Source organism: Anomaloglossus baeobatrachus, chromosome 2, assembly GCF_048569485.1.
Source record: "Anomaloglossus baeobatrachus isolate aAnoBae1 chromosome 2, aAnoBae1.hap1, whole genome shotgun sequence".
NCBI lineage: Eukaryota > Metazoa > Chordata > Amphibia > Anura > Aromobatidae > Anomaloglossus > Anomaloglossus baeobatrachus.
In genome coordinates this window covers 181,562,334-181,584,558 of record NC_134354.1, presented here as the reverse complement: position 1 = coordinate 181,584,558, position 22,225 = coordinate 181,562,334, and the positions used below count along the sequence as shown (strand labels likewise).

Here is a 22,225-nt window from a genome sequence, read left to right as displayed (position 1 = left end):
CCCAACACTACGCCAAAGTATTTCTCTACGTTGGGGTCCCAATGGACAGAAATGATGGCACCCTCATCCTTAACTTAATATTTTGCTGTACAACCTTTTGAGGCAATCACTGCAATCAAACGATTCCTGTAACTCTTAATGAGACTTCTTCTGGTTCCCTGCATTTAAGAGTCATTTCTGTCAGGTAGGCTTAGGGACTCCTTGGTTCAATATGCCGCTCCGGAGACGCTGGAGACCGCTATGGCCCTTGCTATCAGAGTGATCAGATGCTTTAAGGAGAGACCCTCTAGGACCCTGTCCACCATTGTTCTCCCGAGGGAGGAGTTCCCACTGGTGCAAGCTGGTGAACTTATATGTCTGGGGCTTGTTTCTACTGTAAGGACTAGTCATTACATCGGGGCCTGTCCACTAAGCAGGGGCCGTCTGATAATAAGCCACGTGCTCCTAGTTGCATGGAGGGAAGCAACCAGGCAGTGTATATTTCTTCCATCTACACGTCTCAGTTCACCATTACAGCTAAGATGGTTTTTGGTGGAAAGACTGAGAGGATCTCTGTTCTGGTGGACAGCAGAGCAGATGCTAATTTAGTGGATTCTGGCTTTGCCCAGTCTTGGAGGCTAACTCGCAGTGCATTAACTAGATCCATCCCCATTCAGGCTATTGATTCCACTCCACTCAGTTATAGGGAGTTCACCCATATGGTTCCAAATATCAACCTGCGGGTAGGTCATTTTCATGGTGAATGTCTTTCCCAGTAGGTCTTGGAGGGGCTGCCCACTCCCATTGTGTTGACACTAAGGAGAAGGGAGATGGGACACCTACTGCACTCACCTGAGGCTGTACCCGAAGCTCCCTAATGTACCTATATGGGTTCATTCACCCCGTTGCTGAGTAGGAAACTTAGTCCCTTGCTAGACCTATCTTCATCCTGACTAGTGAGATGGCCGGCAAGAGCGATAGTCCCACTGCTGCAATAATAAAACACAAGGGAAGGTACACAAACAGGGAATACAACAGGAACTTCATGGTGGCAGCCAGCACTGCTTCCATGAGCAGGACTACACAAAAAGCAAGGTCTCCAGCAGCAACAAACTTCCTCCTCAGTGGCAAGTATCAGAGTGTGAATTCTCTATAACCATGTAATGAAACATGTGATTACATAAAGGTGATGGGTGTGGTCACAAATCAGATGCACATGGGGAAAAGTAGTCAGAGGCTGCTACTAAGGAAAACTGTAACTACCCCTTGGTGCACCAAAATAAATTAATTAAAAATAAAATTTGAGAGTCTCACAAGGCAAAGTGAGACACCAAATCTGTCACAAGTCTCCTAATGATGGGAAACCATTGTAACAATATGTCCCCATCCTGGGCCCATCCTGGTTTATATGTCCCTCTTCTGGGCCAATCCTGGTATATATCCTAATTGTGGTCCCCATCCTTGTATAAATGTCCCTGCCTTGCTATATATGTGACTAACATGTAATCTCAACCCTATTTTAAAATGTGCAATTTTTATTAATATTCATTAAAATGTACCCACAAACAGACACACAAACATATAAATGAGAATGGATCACATTATCCTTGTAAATAACCAAGGAGTTTTATATACACACTCACCTTAGGAAAGGGAAGGGAAACTAATATAGCCCTATAAGGGTAGTGTATCCCTACCTAACAACGGAGGGTATGACACCATAAGTTACCGGGCGCCCCCGTTCCACGTCGGCTCTCCCTCTCCCTGACCCTGATATAGGGATGGGATGGAAAGCCCTATAGTGGTGCTTGCACAGTACAATATATATGAGTTCCCAAATGGTAATACTCTTCCCTGTATTGTTTTTCTTAGATCAAGAAGGTATCAATTTACTGATCTATAACCAGGAATTCCTATTCATGATACTAGCACTGTACAAGACGTATAGACTTCTATTCCTAATAGATTATCTTTATGCAAGGTAGTGATCCATAAGACTTATTTACAACCACATATGTTACAGGGTGGTATACCCCAAAAGTATATTACAGTCACCTAGAGCCATATCACAAGGGGCTCAGATAATTTCCCCATTATACCCCAGGAGCTGAAAGAAAAATGGGATACAGACACCCCTGCAAATTACTGCAAAATAGAAAAGGTTGCTCCAATCATATTCTATATAATATAGTATAACAGGGAGAAAAGATGAATTACTTCCCTGAGAAGCAGGAATCCAGGCCTGGCAGGGAAGTAATTATCTGAGCCCCTTGTGATATGACTCTAGGTGACTGTAATATACTTGTGGGGTATGCCACCCTGTAACATATGTGGTTGTAAATAACTCTTATGGATCACTACCTTGCATAAAGATAATTTATTAGGAATAGAAGTCTATACGTCTTGTACAGTGCTAGTATCATGAATAGGAATTCCTGGTTATAGATCAGTAAATTGATACCTTCTTGATCTAAGGAAAACAATATAGGGAAGAGTATTACCATTTGGGAACTCATATATATTGTACTGTGCAAGCACCACTATAGGGCTTTCCATCCCATCCTTATATCAGGGTCAGGGAGAGGGAGAGCCGACGTGGAACGGGGGCGCCCGGTAACTTATGGTGTCATACCCTCCGTTGTTAGGTAGGGATACACTACCCTTATAGGGCTATATTAGTTTCCCTTCCCTTTCCTAAAGTGAGTGTGTATATAAAACTCCTTGGTTATTTACAAGGATAACGTGATCCATTCTCATTTATATGTTTGTGTGTCTGTTTGTGGATACATTTTAATGAATATTAATAAAAATTGCACATTTTAAAATAGGGTTGAGATTACATGTTAGTCCCTTTATGAGCACTCTACCCATCTATTTAACTCTGTTAGTTCTTGGTATATATGTCCATATCCTAGTATATATTTCCCCATCCCGGTATATATGCTCTCATTCTAGTACCCATCCTTGTATATATGTTCCCATTTTTGGCCCATCCTGGTATATACAGTATGTCCCCATTCTTGGCCCTTCCTGGTATATATGTCCCCATCCTGGTATGTATGTCTCCATACTGACTCCATCCTGGTACATATGTCCTTATCCTGGGCACCCTTGTTGGTATATACTGCTTGTATTGCAGCACAGGGACCCGACAGGTCTCTGTGCTGCAATGCATTTTAGCTTTATGTGCATCCCCAAATGCACATTCAGTTGAAGCACACACTGGGGTCAAAGTGCCCCTGTACCCCCCAGGCCTGGTCAAAATTGTGACCTTTGTGACTGATCATTACGCTTCTGCTAGTTATCTATTACCCATGATCTGAGAACCTACTTATGAGCTTACCCATGCTTTGCATTATTCACTGTAAATTTTCATTTTTTACAGCTATTACTTTCTGGTTACGAGTATCACTGTATACAAAAATAGGTAATTTGTAGAACAACAACTTCTCTTTTTTTTATTGTTGTTCCCCTCTATACTATATTACTATATACTGATGCCCTGTGTAGCAATTTGACCCGCTGTTTCCATTTCAAAATGATAATGGTACTGGGAAAATCTAGGTTTAATGCTTTTTACACCTTTTTACTTGAAGAAAATGGAATATCTCATTAACATACAGTACATATTTTACACATACTACGGTATATACTCCTATAGCAGTCATGCAATAAGCAGTGATTAGATCATTATCTCAGTGTTTATACTTTGCGATGCTTAGCATGCACGGATATAATTAATGGTTCTTAGCATGTGTATATAGTCTGCTACTGAGTAACAAATTGGAAATTCCTTCTTTCACTTTAACGACATCTTCCAACATAACCTCAAGCCAAAAATTACCGCGAGGGGTTTTCTCAGCAGCCAAAACAAATAAAACAACTTGGCAAGCTATTACTACTGTGCTTAGCTATTTGCTCCAGATTTTAATTGAATCATTCTAAGCGTTGTGATGGAAGCCACAGTGATCTTTTTGGGAATTAATGAATACTTAGTAATTACAGTGATAAGTAGAAATTGTGCAAAACCAACATATTTTAATATACTATATATAATTGTTCACGGCACCATTATTTAACCAATAGTCCCAGAAGTAAAAATTCAGAGTTCGTCTATGAATAGTTACAATGTGCTTAATAAATGTAATCAAATACAGATGTCTGTTTTCAGCTGATGGACACACAGTGTATCCATGAGTAATATACTGTATTGCTCGACCCCCTTATTTATCACTATCATTTATTATTCTCTGAGTATTTTTGGATGACTAGACTAGAAAACCTCCAACATTTACAGTCCACAAGCTGTTGTATCCTAGAGTTTCTTCTTATTATTCACTGGAATGTTCTGAAAATCTTTATTTCAAGAACGCACAGGCTAGATTTTTGCTTTCAGTAAATACATTTAGCAGTGTATGGAGACATGTTTAAGGGCAACGTTACATGGGAAAGAATATGGACCTTAACTCTCCTGTAGGAAGCTACAGTAGTTCATATTAGACAAACCACAGAATCCTCCACAGACATGAGGCACATACACCTCTGTATATGTGTATGGCATCAAGCCAACCAATACCGTCCTCTGCATGAATGAGGGCCAAGTATCCCATAGCAGTTTTCTGTTGGTACGTTTCTCATTCTTTTGGAGTTTATTATTTGGGTGGTGTGATGTTTGGGTCTTCAGAGATGAAAACTCAAGTCTACAGATAAAGACCCAGTCTACAAGCAATTGGTTGATACCTAGTAATGGAGTGGTATTAAGTTATGTCCATTGTTTTATCAAATGAATGCCTAATTGAAATAAATAGATAAACAATATACTGTTCAGTAAATAATTGGTTACCAGCCTTAATGATAGACAACCAAGGGTGGATTATATGACCACAATGACATACCTCCAAACTTCTATTAAAGAGAAACAAAGACACACCATGGGATGTCCTCAGTGCGCCTCTGCAAGCCTTGGGTCATGCCCATTGGCCGTGTCCCCATGTTATACCATTTCAATCTTCCCTAGCCACATAAGGAAAATGTAAGAAAGTGATGGCCAATCTCTAAGGCCTCTTTCACACATCCGTTAAAAACCATGCACGTTTTTCACGGACGTGTCAAAGGTGCGTTTTGCCCTGCCTGACCCATGTTTATGGGCTATGTGTGTTCTCCGTGTGTTATCTGTGATAACACACAGAGAACGGGAACTTTCTACTCACCTGTCCCTGGCGTCGCTGTCTGTGGTGCTGAACTTTGGTCTCCGGTCCTGCCGACTCCCCGCTGCTGCAGCTTCCAGCTGCAGTGAAGTGAATATTCAATTAGCATAATGAGCGGCGGTCGGCAGCAAGTGACAGCAGCGGCAGAAACAGCAGGGCTGGAGAAGGTGAGTAATGTTTTGTTTTTTTTCTCACAGACACATGTCTTCTCTCCGGTGCGTGTTACATGGAACACATACGAGTGGTCCGTGTGTGTTACGTGTGACACGTTTGCGTTCCGTGTGACACCCGTGATGCCGGAGAGAAAACGGACATGTCGGCATGAGAAACATAAGGACACATGTAAGTACGGAACGGACACACGTTCTGTGCGCAAATACTTACGTGCGTCCAAAACCATAGGAATACATAGGTCTACGTGTTTACGTGTCTCCGGTACGTGAGAAAACTGCCAAACACGTACCAGAGACACGTGCATGTGAAGGGGGCCTAAGGCTGTGTTCACAAAACTTCTAAACCCTTACCTTTTCCTGTTCTGTTCTAGGAGAAGAGCAATGGACAGTAGCTGGGGATGAATTCATCATTAGACGCATAGTAGCTGAGCCCGATTGACCCTACTTTAGTGAGCACCATCAACCTTATGGCCAGGTGTGCATCATATTTCCAACTAAAGTTTTTTTATTTTTATTAGTCTTTATAAGATTGAAAATACTGATGACACCGGTTCAGTTTTTTGCACGCATGTTTTTTTTATACGAACATGTGAAGGAGAACACACATAGACAAAATTGTTGGTACCCTTCTGTTAAAGTAAGAAAAACACATAATCGTCAATTAAACAGATTGAACCTGACAAAAGTAATTTTCAATATAAGAATCTTTTATCTTGCTTTAATACTGCTTAAATTGATACCTCTGGTGAATTAGATTTTGGTGCACAGGGGCTGATCTGTTCAATGGGTTTTCTCCCTTTCTGTAATTCCCCAGCCCATCTGCCTGCCTCAGGTCTGTGAATAACTTGCCTCCTCTGTTTGAAATCTCATCAGTGACTTGTCATTTAAAGATTGGATTACAGACAACTCCCCTTAGATTTCTTTGGTCCATCTTTAATGTGGTACACACCATGATACCGAACAGCACAGTGACTACTTTTCACCCTTTAAATTTGTAGACAACTGTGATGCTCATTACAGGACACACCTTAGCGTTCCTATAGTCAAATGATTTTCAAACTTTTCTAGGGGTACCTTCATTTTTTTCCAAGACCATATTTATTAGGTTGTTTTTTTAGATATTACTGTTAAAACTGCACGCTACAGACACGGGGCATTTATTATTATTATTTATTAGTCTTTATTCCCGCTGTGCCAGTGACCCCGTAGGCTGCTGGCCTAAAAAGGGAGGCTCTCCTCTTTTCCCTCTGGCTTTACTTTCTGTAACTCTGGAGCTATCACTTCACTTCAGTCTCCTTGACTCTTTCTCCCCTGTCTCTTCTCTCTGCCTGACTCCTCCACACCACACTACTCCACTCCGCTGCATCTGACTCTATTGGTCCTTTCACTACTTGTCAAAACTTCCTTTTGTGCATGAAACAGAAATTTCCCTAACCTATATTCTCCTGTGCCTGGGACTGTCCTCCCCCTATTACCCATGCCATCCTGTCACACCCTAGACATTCCCTTACAGTGCGGGAGTTGAGAAAAAGCTATATACATATTATATACAGTGAGTCGACCCGTATGCACCAACATTGGGAATGTGAAGAGGCCTGCGATCAGATTTTGAGCATGCCTAGAAGGATTCAAGCAGTGTTACAAAATACCAGCAAATAATAAAAATGTCAATTTAGAATTTTAAAAGCAAAACAGTTACAATGCAGTGAAATGACAAGAATCTGCGTAACTAATCATATGCTAAATAGTTGCAAGTCAATTTTATGTATGAGATAGCCAAGATGATTATCTATAAAATGAAGTTAAGTCTCATGCTCAAAGTTGTAGTGTATGATGAGATATGGAACCTGAAAGTCAAAAGCTCAACACATTATTACCGTTTTAACTCTCAATGTAATTTCACACAATTCCAAAAATGGTCCCTTTTTGCAACTTCAAGTGTGCCAACACTTTTTGAAAGAAAAAAAAAATTCACCACCAGTAGCAAAACAGTAACAATACAGTGATGGGACAATAATCTGAATAACTAATCATATGCTAAATAGTTGCAAGTCAAATTTATGTATGAGATAGCCAAGATCATTGTCTATACCATAGTCTTAGGGGTACTTTGCACACTACGACATCGCAGGTGCGATGTCGGTGGGGTTAAATCGAAAGTGACGCACATCCGGCGTATGTGCATCCTTTCTACTACGATTAATGAGCGCAAAAGCGTTGAAATCATATGATCAGTGTAGCATCGGTCATTTCCATAATTTCGAAAGGACCGATGTTACGATGTTGTTCCTCATTCCTGCGGCAGCACACATCGCTGTGTGTGAAGCCGCAGGAGCGAGGAACATCGCCTTACCTGCGTCCCGGCTGCAATGAGGAAGGAAGAAGGTAGGCGGGATGTTTATGTCCCGCTTATCTCCGCCCCCCTGCTTCTATTGGTCGTCTGCTGTGTGACGTCGCTGTGATGCCGCACGACCCGCCCCCTTAGGAAGGAGGCGGTTCGCCGGCCAGAGCGACGTTGCAGGGCAGGTAAGTGCATGTGAAGCTGCTGCAGCGATAATGTTCGCTACGGCAGCTATCACAAGATATCGCAGCTGCGACGGGGGGAGGGACTATCGCGCTCGGCATCGCTACCATCGGCTTGCAATGTCATAGTGTGCAAAGTACCCCTTACATTCAAAGCTGTACTGGATGGTGAGATATGGTGCCTGAAAGTCAAAAGTTCAAAACATTTTGATCCTTTTTCTCGACATGTTAGTTCACATTCAAAGACCTTCCCCAAACTGTTCACACAAAAGTAGAAGCATACAATTGTCCAAAATATCTTTGTATGGTAAACCTTTAAGATTTAATTTCACTGAAAGTAAGGTACATAGACCAACCCTTGAAAAAATAAACCAAATCCCTCCTCCACCAAACTTTGCCAAACCAAAACTCTTACATCATACTGCCAGCCACAGAAGAGTGATTCATCACTTCACAGAACATATTTTATTGGCTCCACAGTCCAGTGGTTGTGTTCTTTTCTCCACCAGATACAATGCTTAGTGATGTAAGGCTTGTATACAGCTAGAGAACCATGCCATTAAGCTCCCAGCGTACAGTTTTTATGCAGATGTTAATGCCGATGGAAGTTTGGAGCTCCGCAGTTATTGAGTGAATAGAGCATTGGCGTCTTTTACGCACTATGTGCCTATTCTCCCAGTGATGCTGCTCTCTAACTCTACGTGACTACCTGCAAGTTCATGACTGAGAAGCTGCGATTCCTAAACATTTAAACTTTTTAAAAATATCACTCACAGATGAAGGTGAAAGATTTAAAAAGGGAAGACATTTCACAAAATGATTTGTTACAATGGTGTTATCCTCATACTGTACTACCCTCGAATTCTGTGAGGTCTTTAGAACAACCCACCATTTCCCACACATTTGTAAAGCAGACTGTGTGGCTGGGGCCGGAATTTATACACCTGGCTATGGGACTGAATGAAAAATCTGAATTCATTGAAGAAGTGGGTCCCAATACCTTATCCATATAGGGTATGTAGGAAATTAATTTAAATGGTAATATCAGTCTACCCTCTCCATTAATATCTATGAAGATGTCCATAAGATCCAGCCAGTGGCCGTGCTGGACTAATCAGGTCTCCAGCTATGCTCCCCGGTCAGATCATTAAATTATACTGTATCTTCCCTGGTGCCAGTCAATAATATAACTGTAAGTCTTGCTGCCACTCATGCTGCCCACGTTTGGTCTGGATGAAAAGCCTGACCGATTACTTTTAGTCAGTGTTATAGATGATCTTCTCTGTACTACACAAATAGAGCAAATTACTGTTATAATACAAAGTACGTGATGCACTAGTAAAGTTAGGTAATTCCCTCTTTGCCCCTCACCCCTTTGCAATAGATGACTGTCCTATACAGTATACTGTAGATTATTTTGCCAGTAATTGTGCAGCTATTCCTTAGATGCCCCCAAGTTAGCAACAGTGAATTTTTTCCCGTCCACATTCTCAGTATTCCACAAAACATTTTGGAAGGGTATAAATAAATAATAAGTGATCCAAAAGTAAAATTCCATAGTGAAATGGACTGCCAAATTTACATTTAGGATGACATATAATAATATTGTGTTAATGTGCTCCATGTGCCAAAAGAAAATTGAAACCATTCTGATCACAGCGCATATAAACTGGAACTCATGATATGATAGATCGCTTTGAGTTTTTCCAGAACAAATGTTATACATGAAATATATGTGAAAGCTCATTCGCATATTTCTGAAAATGGAGCTATGTATAGGAAATGGCAGCACAAAATGCATAACATTTCTTTGTATATGGCTTTGTACCTGTGCCGCCCCCGTTCCAGCAGCCGGCGCTGCTCGGGTCCGAGCCTTCTGGGGTGGTGGCTCGAGGGTCTCCAGACCCGGGGGTCTCGCGAACACGCCGAATAAATGGGGGGACGTAGATGTACGGGCTAGGCCTTAGTAAGTCCGTGACGCCACCCAGGACCCGGTGTCTCTGTGTAGGGAATAGCGACCGCAGGGAGTGTTGATGTACTCACAGTTAATAAACCACACAAGTCTCTGGTAAACCAAGGTGATGGTGGCCGGTGTCGCGGCCGGTTGCATTCGGGTCCCCCACCTGGCTGGTGGTCTCTATCCTTTTCTCTGCACTGTTTTGTGTAAGGTGGACTTCCTAGCGTGAAACTCAGTAGTCCGCTCCCGCCTGGATGTGGCCTAAGGAGCCGTGCCCGCAGACGCTGGCCCGTGGGATCTATGGGCCCTGGCGGTGACCTCTTATCCCTATCGGTGGGCTGTTGTCTTCTCTGAGGGACTTTGGGTGGGACAGACCCTCTAGTCCTGGCCTCAATCGGTGAATTAACCAGTCCGCTTATTTCCGGTTCTGGCTTCAGGGTCCGAGTACCCCCCTTTGTGCTACGGTTTCCGGGTCGGTTCCTCGTGTCGGTACCGGCGGGCTACAACCCTGTCCCGATCCACCTCGGTTCTGCTGAGCCATCTTCCTGTCTCCTGCTGACGGAGACCACCATCTGCCTCCTAGTCAGTGGCACCAGGGCTCCTACCCTGGTACCGTTCAACTTGAACTCTGCTGCTGGAGCTACACTTAGCTCCAGCCCACACTGCTCTCCAACTTGAACTCCAAAACTCAACTACTGTTTTTCCTGGCCCGGGCTGTCTGGACCCCCGGGTGGGCGTGTCCCAACCGCCTGGTCATGCCCACTGGTTTGTCTATCTTTCCCTAAGGTGGGGGTGACTAGGGATTCCGGTTGGCTGTGTGTTTCCTAGTGAGGGAAGGTGTTATGCGGGGGCCTATTTGTGACTACCTGGTTTTGCCAGGGCATCACATACCTCTATATACATGAATCTTATTTATTAATCATAGCATTTTAAAAAGACTAAATGCTTAAAGAAAACCTGTCCTTTCAGGTGGCTTTTCAGAATAAGGTATCATGCCTTTGTTCATGATGGATATCACTATATGTAATCCTACCAAAGCAAGGACTAAAATATAACCTTTAATTGAACACTTTAAAATCAGTATATAAAGTGCAGTGCAAAAAACAGTGCAGAAATCACGAGAATAACGTATAGAAAAACACGAGAATAATATAATATAATATAAAAAGGATAGATCTCACACAAATCTTCACATCGGGTAGACCAATCGCCAGCAAAAGATGATGCAGGCGGATACGAGGGTAACACAGAGGAAGGGTCCAATCAGATAGTGAAGTCCTAAACCCCTGTCGAGCCCCATGCAGATACTTCCACCCTTACAAGGGCAGCACCCAAGTAATGCAAGCTACCCAGGATAGAAAAAGGGGACCCTCCCAACGTGTTTCCCTCTCGCTGACCATCTGACCACAGCACAGCACATCTGACCACATCTGACCACTGTGGTGTGCAATTTTACATACCTGCCACTGCAGGCTGTATTTCTTTAGTCACCCTTGAGGTGATTTATACTTGCCACTACAGGCTGTTGATTTAATTTATCTCTCCTGATGAACTCTCTATTTAAAACCTGAGAGGGAAACGCGTTGGGTGGGTCCCTTTTTTTATCCAGGATAGCTTGCATTACTTGGATGCTGCCCTTGTAAGGGCGGAAGTATCTGCATGGGGCATGACAGGGGTTAGGACTTCACTATCTGATTGGACCCTACCTCTTTGTTACCCTTGTACCCACCTACGTTGTTGATGGGGTGGAAACTATTTATACAGATAGGCTAATTGTTATATGCCCATTGTTTTACTTGTGGCCGGTAATTTACATATAATTACCTAGTGTTTATCCTGCTCCCGCCCTCAGGAGTTTTTTACTTTTTACTCCTCCTTGACCTCTAATTAATGTAATTGTTTTTCTTTTATGTCATTTTATGTCTCAATAAACATTTTTGATATTTTTATTAATATGTTTGGATTTTTTATCTGTTTTTTGCTCTAGACCATATTTTGTTTTTAAGTATTGTTCTGAGTGGTTCATACCAGAAAAAATGGAGGGGTTCTTCTCATTTTGATGAGACCCTCGACATTATTGAGCTATTTATGTGCTTAATGAATCTTGTATTGATGACTGATAGGGTGTTTGGGACGATGCTGCAATTGTGTCATTAGTGACAAGGGGGTGGCCGGATAGGCCACTGGGGAGGTCACTGATGATGTGGCACTCCGCTATTGGCCCCTGATGGCGCCATTGTGGCTGACACCGGGTTTGGGGCGGACCCTAGGTGTTAAAAGGGCCTGGAGACCACACCATGGTGCACAGTCTTCAGATACACATATGCACTTGCTCTTATGAACATGATAGTTACACATTGCGGCATCAACCACTAGTTCTGGAAGCGGTAGGTAGGGTTAGGCGTCCGGTGCCTGTCATGCCAAGAGTTGTGACTCGGTACGTTAGGGTCAGGCGCCGTGCTTCCCCTCCTATCACTCCAGTCCTGTTGCAGCAGCCCAGTGGAGTTAACTGGGTTGCTGCACCAACTGTCCTGGTGTGCCCCCTACGCACACGGACAGTGTACCCCAGGACCCCTGTGGTGCTAACAGGGCAGTTCCTGGTTTAGGGGTGTGGACCCTGTGGCGTTAACAGGGTTCACAATAGTCCTGGTCCAAGTGAAGTTTAACTTGGATCAGGCTCATATTATTTCGGAGCCACCCAGCTCTGTATTATCCGCCTGACCTATGGGTTGCCAGCAGCTCCTTTACCATCTTGGAGCATGGTGGACCCCGACTGGCGATTCGGATATTCACCACCTTTATCCTAATCTGCCAGTCCCCCCGTAACATACAGTGCTTTGAAAAAGTAAGCATTTATACCTTGTGAACTTTTCCAATTTTTTCACGTTACACCCACTTAAATGTATTTTATTAGGATTTTGTGTGATATGCTAACACTAGTAGCAAGTATTTGTGAAGTGTAAAGGAAATGATACATGGTTTTCTAAAAAAATTAAAATGTAAATTTGAAAATTGTGACAAGAATTTGTATTAAGCCCCCCTATAGTCTGATACCCTAAATAAAACAGTGAGTGACTAATGGCTTCCAAAAGTCCCCTAATTTGTAAATTCATCTGTGTAATTTATTTTCAGTATAATTATACTTGTTCTGTGAAGGCCTCAGAGGTTTGTTTGATAACATTAGACATCAAAAAGTATCATGAAAACCAAGGAATACACCAGACAGGTCACTGATAAAGTTATGCAGAAGAGTAAACCAGGGTTAGGTTATAGAAAATAGCCCAAGCTTTGAACATCTCACAGAGCACTGTTGAATGAATCATCCACAAATATAAGGTATATGGCACAACTGCAAACCAACCAAGACATGGCTGTCCACTTAACCTGTCATCACAAGCAAGGAGAGCACTAATTAGAGAAGCAGCCAAATGGCCCATGGTCACTCAGGAGAAGCTACATAGATTCACAGCTCAGGTGTGAGAATCTGTCCACAGGACAACTATTAGTCGCATACTCTACAAATCTGGCCTTCATAAAAGAGTGCCAACAAGAAAGATATTTTTAAAAGAAAGCCATAAGTCTTGTTTGCAGTTTGCAAAAAGCCATATGGAGGACAATGCTGTCATGGGAAGAAAGTGTTCTCGTCAGATGAGACTAAAGTAGAACTTTTTGAGCTAAAGGCAAAATGCTATGTGTGGCAGAAAGCTAACACTGCACATCATTCTGAAAACACCATCCCTACTGTTAAACATTGTGGTGACAGGAAAGCTGGTTCAAGTTGATGGGAAGATTGAGATATATATATATATATATATATATATATATATATATATATATATATATATACAGTTAGGTCCAGAAATATTTGGACAGTGACACAAGTTTTGTTATTTTAGCTGTTTACAAAAACATGTTCAGAAATACAATTATAATATAATATGGGCTGAAAGTGCACACTCCCAGCTGCAATATGAGAGTTTTCACATCCAAATCGGAGAAAGGGTTTAGGAATCATAGCTCTGTAATGCATAGCCTCCTCTTTTTCAAGGGACCAAAAGTAATTGGACAAGGCACTCTAAGGGCTACAATTAACTCTGAAGGCATCTCCCTCGTTAACCTGTAATCAATGAAGTAGTTAAAAGGTCTGGGGTTGATTACAGGTGTGTAGTTTTGCATTTGGAAGCTGTTGCTGTGACCAGACAACATGCGGTCTAAGGAACTCTCAATTGAGGTGAAGCAGAACATCCTGAGGCTGAAAAAAAAGAAAAAATCCATCAGAGAGATAGCAGACATGCTTGGAGTAGCAAAATCAACAGTCGGGTACATTCTGAGAAAAAAGGAATTGACTGGTGAGCTTGGGAACTCAAAAAGGCCTGGGCGTCCACGGATGACAACAGTGGTGGATGATCGCCGCATACTTTCTTTGGTGAAGAAGAACCCGTTCACAACATCAACTGAAGTCCAGAACACTCTCAGTGAAGTAGGTGTATCTGTCTCTAAGTCAACAGTAAAGAGAAGACTCCATGAAAGTAAATACAAAGGGTTCACATCTAGATGCAAACCATTCATCAATTCCAAAAATAGACAGGCCAGAGTTAAATTTGCTGAAAAACACCTCATGAAGCCAGCTCAGTTCTGGAAAAGTATTCTATGGACAGATGAGACAAAGATCAACCTGTACCAGAATGATGGGAAGAAAAAAGTTTGGAGAAGAAAGGGAACGGCACATGATCCAAGGCACACCACATCCTCTGTAAAACATTGTGGAGGCAACGTGATGGCATGGGCATGCATGGCTTTCAATGGCACTGGGTCACTTGTGTTTATTGATGACATAACAGCAGACAAGAGTAGCCGGATGAATTCTGAAGTGTACCGGGATATACTTTCAGCCCAGATTCAGCCAAATGCCGCAAAGTTGATCGGACGGCGCTTCATAGTACAGATGGACAATGACCCCAAGCATACAGCCAAAGCTACCCAGGAGTTCATGAGAGCAAAAAAGTGGAACATTCTGCAATGGCCAAGTCAATCACCAGATCTTAACCCAATTGAGCATGCATTTCACTTGCTCAAATCCAGACTTAAGACGGAAAGACCCACAAACAAGCAAGACCTAAAGGCTGCGGCTGTAAAGGCCTGGCAAAGCATTAAGGAGGAAACCCAGCGTTTGGTGATGTCTATGGGTTCCAGACTTAAGGCAGTGATTGCCTCCAAAGGATTCGCAACAAAATATTGAAAATAAAAATATTTTGTTTGGGTTTGGTTTATTTGTCCAATTACTTTTGACCTCCTAAAATGTGGAGTGTTTGTAAAGAAATGTGTACGATTCCTACAATTTCTATCAGATATTTTTGTTCAAACCTTCAAATTAAACGTTACAATCTGCACTTGAATTCTGTTGTAGAGATTTAATTTCAAATCCAATGTGGTGGCATGCAGAGCCCAACTCGCGAAAATTGTGTCACTGTCCAAATATTTCTGGACCTAACTGTATATATATCCATACAGTACTGTGCAAATTAATTGGGACAAAGCATTTTTTAAGTAAAATTGTAAGTTGGTTACTAGTCAGTGATTCAAAGCAGTTTTAACTGCTTTGAACAGATGTGAGTGTACAACCTTGAGTAACAAAATGTGGTTTGACTGGTTTTAGTCAGAAAATAATAGCTAGCTGCCCCCTCAGCTTCAGTTGAGAGCTTTTTTCTTTGACGAGTGGTTTAGTGTAGTTTTTCTCCCAGTGTGATTCGTGCCTGTAAAAATGCATGTTACTCCACGGAAGAGGTCTACAATTATTACTCTTAATGAACATACAAGTCTGACTGTAAGAGAAATCGCTTCCACTATTGGTATTGGAAAATCTACCGTTTCAAGAATAATTCACACACAAATGAGACTGGATCGTTTTCTCCAAAACGAAAAGGGAAATATGGAAGAAAAAGGAAAACAACACAAAGAGCTGATAAAACACTTATCGGAAATAGTAAAATTAATGCAAGAAAAACAAGTAAAAGACCTCCAAAGAGACTTGGTCTCTGCAGGTATTGATATTAGCGATTCAACTGTACAGCGCAGGCTTCTGGAAGTTGGTCGGAGGGCAACAAAGCCAGTAAAGAAAAAACTTCTGACATCCCCATTGAAGGCAAAACGACTTGCATGGGCAAAAAATATAAATCTTGGATAACTAGCCAGTGGAAAAAGGTAATTTTCATTAATGAAACCCATCTTTTCATTCAAAAGTACAGAGCAAGTATTGTTAGAAGCAAAAATGAACCATTGCGAGCTGATCATATTCAACAAACTGTAAAACACCCTCAAATACAGATGTTTTGGGGCTCTTTTACAGCTGATGGTACATTGAAAATATCATATCTGCTAAAGGAGGACATATTTCGTACTAAAATTGGTATGTAACATTGCGTTATAACATTTTATTATTAAATATTCAAAAATATGTGTTTTTTGCTTTGTCCCAATTAATTTGCACAGCACTGTATATATATAATATAGGGCAATCCTGGAAGAAAATCAGGACACTGCAAAAGGCTTGAGACTGAGGCAAAGGTTAACCTTCCTGAAGGACGACCCTTAACATACTGCCAGAGCTACAATGGAATGGTTTAGATCAAAGTATATTCATGTGTGAATTGTCCAGTCACAATCCAGACCTAAATCCTATTGAGAATCTGTGGTAAGACGGAAAGTTGCTGTTCCTAGATGCTCTACATCCAATCTCACGGAGCTAGAGACATTTTGCAAAGACGAATGGGCAAAAATGTTAGTCTCTATATGTGCAAATTTGGTAGATACATACCCCAAGAGATTCACAGCAGTAGTTGTAGCAAAAGGGGGTCCTACAAAGTATTGACTCGGGGGCGTGGGGGACTGAATACAAATGCACATCAAATTTTAAGATTTATATTTTTAAAATATGCAGATAAACATTTTTTCACAATTTTCATCCATCATCTTGCAGTCCCTGACAGAAATTCTGTCGCTTATCCATGTTATGTAAATAAAAGCTTATACCCTGACTTTAAAGTCATCCATTGGTTTTATAAATTAATCTTTTGAAAGCTGAAACCCTCCCAAATTTGGTTTAGGTTATGAAAATAAAGTTGCTGCAAAGCTGAAATATTGATCATTTAATTAACACAGAAAGGTCAGATTTTAGCCAGCCAAAAGTTTTGTTGCCCACAGAAAGTAATGTGAAATTCAAACAAATAACTAACTTCTAATACAAAGATATGTTGCATAACATTGGTGAATGAAGTTGTGGTGCTATTAGAGCCATATTTAATATTTTGTGTGACTTCCATGAGCTTGAAGGACTGCATCCATGCGGTTCAACAATGATTCATACAATTTATTGATGAAGTCATCAGGAATAGCAAAGAATGCAGTCTTACATGCCTCCCAGAGTTCATCTAGATTCTTTGGCTTTGTCTTCCAAGCTTCCTCTTTCATCCTACCCCAAACATGCTCAATAATGTTCATGTCTGGTGACTGGGCTGGCCAGTCCTTGAGCACCTTGATCTTGTTTGCCAGGAGGAACTTTGTTGTAGAGATGGATGTATGAGATGGAGCACCATCCTGCTGCAGAATTTGACCCCTTTTATGATTGGGAATGTAAGAGGTAGCTAATACCTCTTGATATTTTAGGCTATTGATATTGCCTTCCACCTTGCAAATGTTTTCCACACCCCCATACTGAATGTAACCCCAGCCCATGAACTTTCCACCACCAAACTTAACTGTTTTCTGGGTGTATTTTGGATCCACATGGGCTCCAGTATGTCCCCTGCAGTATTTGCAGTGGCTGTGGTGTATGTAATTCAACTGAAGATTCATCAGAGAAATCCACCTTCTACCACTTTTCCAGCATCCATCTGTATAGCAGGCTGTGAGACTTTTAAGTGCCTTTTGTTTAGTGCTGGTTTCTGGGCACTGATTCAACCACGGAGGCCATTTCGAGACAGAATCCTATTAACTGTTCTAGTTGACACATTGACTTGAGGTGACCAGGCCTTTTGGAGCTCTGCTGCAGTGGAAGAGGGGCTGGCTTTTCTAACCAACAAACGTTCCTCCTGAGCAGTTGTCTTGCGAGGTCTGCCAGACCTGGGCTAGTCAAAAACATCTCCAGTCTCTTCATATCTTTTTTTAATTCTTTGTAGTTGACGCTGAGACACATTAAAGTTACCAGCCACCTCTGCAGTGGATCTTGTCTTCAGCCTCTTGATAATCAAGGCTTTGGTCGCAGGGTGGATTTTTGGCATGTTGTCAGAGGACAAGTTGCAGTTCAAGTGAAAGTCTGGGGTCCTGGGTTTCTTTTTATACACACCCACTAATTAACCGATCATTTAGTGAGCACAGGTGAGGAAGGATGTAAACTAGGTTTGGGTGCATTATATGACAAGTCAACAGAACTTTTGTCTTGCCAAAATCTGACCTTTCTGTGTTCATTAAATGATCAATATTTCAGCTTTGCAGCAACTTTATTTTCATAACCTAAACCAAATTTGGGAGTGTTTCAGCTTTCAAAAGAGTAATTTATAAAACCAATGGATGAATTTAAAGTCAAGTTATAAGCTTTTATTTACATATCATGGGTAAGCGACAGAACATCTGTCAGGGATTGTATGCTGTAAGGTAATGGAATAATTTTTGCTTCTAATCAGAATCTGAAATCCTGGCTTAATTTCCTTTTCCCATCATTGTTCTTACATAGACACCCAAAGCATTATTACAGAAAGACATTGGTTGCATTTAGCGGGTGTGTATAAAAATAATTGTGCTTGAAGTGGAGGTAAATGGCAAAGAGAGTATAATGTAAATTAACGACACTCATTAGAATATTATGAAATGTCCTAGTAATATGTCACAGCATTCAGTGATGGAAAAGACTCTTTAAAAATATTCAGTCACCATGAAAATTCTGTCTGCTGGTATTCTGCGGAAATCTGAGCAGGGACAACATCTGCATGGAGGTTGTATGTTTTCCCCATATTTGCTCTCCTTTGGGTATTCTAGATTCTTCCCACAGTCTAAATACATATTGATATCGAGTTTAGATTGTGAACCTCAGTAAAGACAGTGAGTGTAAAATATGTGGAATATTTTGGTGCTACATAAGCAAACATAATAAATCATATAAATATAGGATTGTGGGAAGAGATTCAGTATACATTATTCTTTCTGTATGTATATCCCTTCTGATTTTGGGCTCACCCTAGGTCTCTAGTGGGTGGTCTTAACCGATGATGAACAGATACCTCTGCATAAATGTTCCGATAGAGATAGCTGTCAACCACCGCCCACTGGACTACTAAGCCCAGAATAAGCAGGGATATTCATACATAAAATACAGGTGATGCTGAATCTTGCTCCACAATCCTATATATCAATCTGCTCCGCTCCTCCTGCTCTATATCTTGCTCTTGGCTGATCAAAATGCACGTTCAACCTGACAGATCCGAGGCACTTTCTTCACTACCAGATAAATGATCTCTCCCATTGAAATATATGGTTACTGGAAATTCAATAGTGAAATTACTGCATTGACGAGCTTACTGTAATACATTGTAAAAGTGTCTAAACTTTCACTATTAATACCAGAAAAGATGTAAGATTTTTTTTCCTTGTAAAGTCACTTTATGGGAAGAATCAATTATTTTCTTTATGTAATTGTATCTTCCCTAATAAACTCTGAGGATTGACAGATACTATAATGCAATTATGGCTTTTTTCCCTGGAGTCGGCTATAAAGCATATGGCTTTAGTTTCTTGTGTAGTTCCATTTGTATACCATATGACATACACAAATGAGGCACAGTTTAAGGGGGACATTAAACTGGATTGTTTCTTGTATAAATCCGTAGAAAGTATAGTAATTCGAGGCAACTCTGGAAATAGCATTACCATGCAGTGCCATGACTGGAAGCTGCCTCTTACCTGCAGTCCTGGGAAAAACTCCGATAACAGAAGAACAATATTGTCTTTTTCTGGATCAATTATGGTTTACTTTTTGTTCTCTTTGCAGTTTAAGAGCAAAATTGCATGACTTGCAATATCTATGTTGATGTCTTACATGTAAAACTCAACTACAACTCCCAGCATGCCATTAGTATCTGGTAGAATAATTTACCCCTACCAGCTCCGAAACTGAAGAGTCAGAACACGTCTTAGACTGCGGTTAGATGAGTTAACTGTCAAAAATCAACATATTAGTCGCTAACACAGCAATGAAGGAATGCCTGACCATTACACATAGACACAAAACAAACAGGACGACTACTAAGCAAACCTAACGAGAATGGTGGGATCAGGAACAGCAGTATGATCAAGTTTGTGAAAAAGATAAAAAACCCTACAGGTTAACAAAGGTAAAAGGTCTATCAGTAGATATAGCAAACTCTGTCCAGTATTTAGAAATCACCCCAAGAAGCAATAAAGTACACAACTTCCCGGTAGCCCTACCTTCATATCCGCTTGCCAGGTACAAATTCAGAGTGAACAGCCAAAGTATGTACAAAGAGGTCCCCATGGCTTTAACAACAAGTCCTCCTGAAGACGCAGATTAAGTGGGAAAGGAAGCAGAAAGACACAGACAGAGGGGAAAGAATTCTACAGTTTTTAAGCTTCAGGCAAGAAGCAAGATACCGCAAGTTTTTTTTTCCTTGGAGAACTGAAAGTCAGCCAGGAAAAAGGGGGGAGTACAGCAATCCCTTATTGGACACAGCAGATTCCCTACACAAATGTACTATAAGACTCCTTTGCCAGAGCTATTCCTTAAGTTTTGCTTTGATCAAAGTCAAGCCAATGAGCTGAATGAAGCCCCTTCTACCTACTATGGACGAACATAGTTATGAAATGCAAGCGATTTGTCGTGTCGGCAGGGATATATTTCTTAATGGTTGCATTGATGAACGTCAGGGGGGTTATTTCCTCCAGGTCTGTGCACAGACATAGTTTTCAGAGGATGTTTAGGTTGGAGTCATGCCAGACACAAGAAAATTCTTTCTAGCGACATAATTTTTAAATATTCAGAGATTTACAATAATTAATCACTATGTTTATGTATTATCCCACTTTGTATGTTCTAGCGTCAGATTGTCACAAGCATCATGATCAAGGACAATGCATAACACTTAAAGGGAACCTGTCACCAGATTTTTCATTATTAAACTAAGTCTTACCTCCTGCAGCTCCTGGGCTGCATTCTATGAAGGTGTACCTTGCTCCCCCACTCCCCTTGCAGACCCCAAAAATAAATTTATAAAACATGACCGTTCCGTATGCTAATTACCTGTGGGGCTCAGATGGGCGTGCTTATTTTCTGCTCCTGTCCCCCCTCCTGCCACTGTTCGCCATCCTCCTTTCTTGATTGATGTGATGATGCCTCCATCATCATCTTTGTTGCATTTTCAAATCTTGTGCCTGTGCAGTTATGTCGGCTCGCGCAGGCACAGTTCGCTCTGCCATATCGCGGGCAGAGCAGAAAACATAGCTGCCCTCGTGCGCGCCGGAGAGCTAAATGCACAGGTGTGAGATTATGGTCGGCGCTGTGCATGACCTCACCAGCGTCATCCTCGTACCCGACCATAATCTCGCGAATGCGCATTTAGCTCACCGGCGCACGTGAGGGCAGTTTTCTGCTCTGCCCGCGATATGGCAGAGCGAATTGCACCTGCGCGAGCCAACATAACTGCACAGGCACGAGATTTGAAATTGCAACAAAGATGATGACTGAGGCGTCATCACATCAATCAAGAAAGGAGGATAACGAACAGTGGCAGGAGGATGGCGAACAGTGGAGATTTGAAATTGGTCAGTGGCTGACCCCCACCTTGCCGTGTACCTCAATTTGGTTTGTTTTTCCACATGTCTTAATTTTAGCAATTGGTGGCTGTTCACATTCAGCCATCAAACCCTGTCCACATGCTATTTATTTCATGCAGTATTTGCTTGGGCATGTCATGTCCACAGCCATGATTCAGTCATGGGTACGGGATTGAAAAGCACCAGTTAAGCGCTGCTATAAACAGTTCTACTTTTTCATATGTGAGGCCGTAAGGCACATTTTATATAAAAATATTTTAGAGTAGGACTGCCCCAAAGAGATTTGCCGTGACGTGGCGGGGTAGCTCAGGAAATTGCAATTTTTTTGCCACAAATCTTAAATTTATAATAGTACAGTTTGGAATTTTTAGTGCAGTGCACATCTTATAATACATGCCATTTTGAGTTTAGCTGGCTGTCTTGGTTTTTTTTTTTAATTCAAAAGTTTACATACACAAAGAGCACTATGCCTTTAAACAATATGTGACAGTACATATGATGATGTCATGTTTTTGGAAGCTTCTGACAGGTTTATTGGCAACATCTTA

General features: G+C 41.5%; 1 protein-coding gene across 2 annotated transcripts in view; it reads right to left on the bottom strand.

Annotated features, from left to right (window-relative positions):
* SRPX (sushi repeat containing protein X-linked) overlaps positions 1-20,604 on the bottom strand; it is a 237,066-nt gene extending 216,462 nt beyond the window's left edge. For both annotated transcript variants that reach the window (XM_075333515.1, XM_075333516.1), the window contains exon 1: positions 20,316-20,604. In XM_075333515.1, the coding sequence (XP_075189630.1) occupies positions 20,316-20,382 (67 nt within the window). In that variant the 5' untranslated portion in view covers positions 20,383-20,604. The remainder of the gene's footprint in view (positions 1-20,315) is intronic.
* Positions 20,605-22,225: the final 1,621 nt, after the last annotated feature.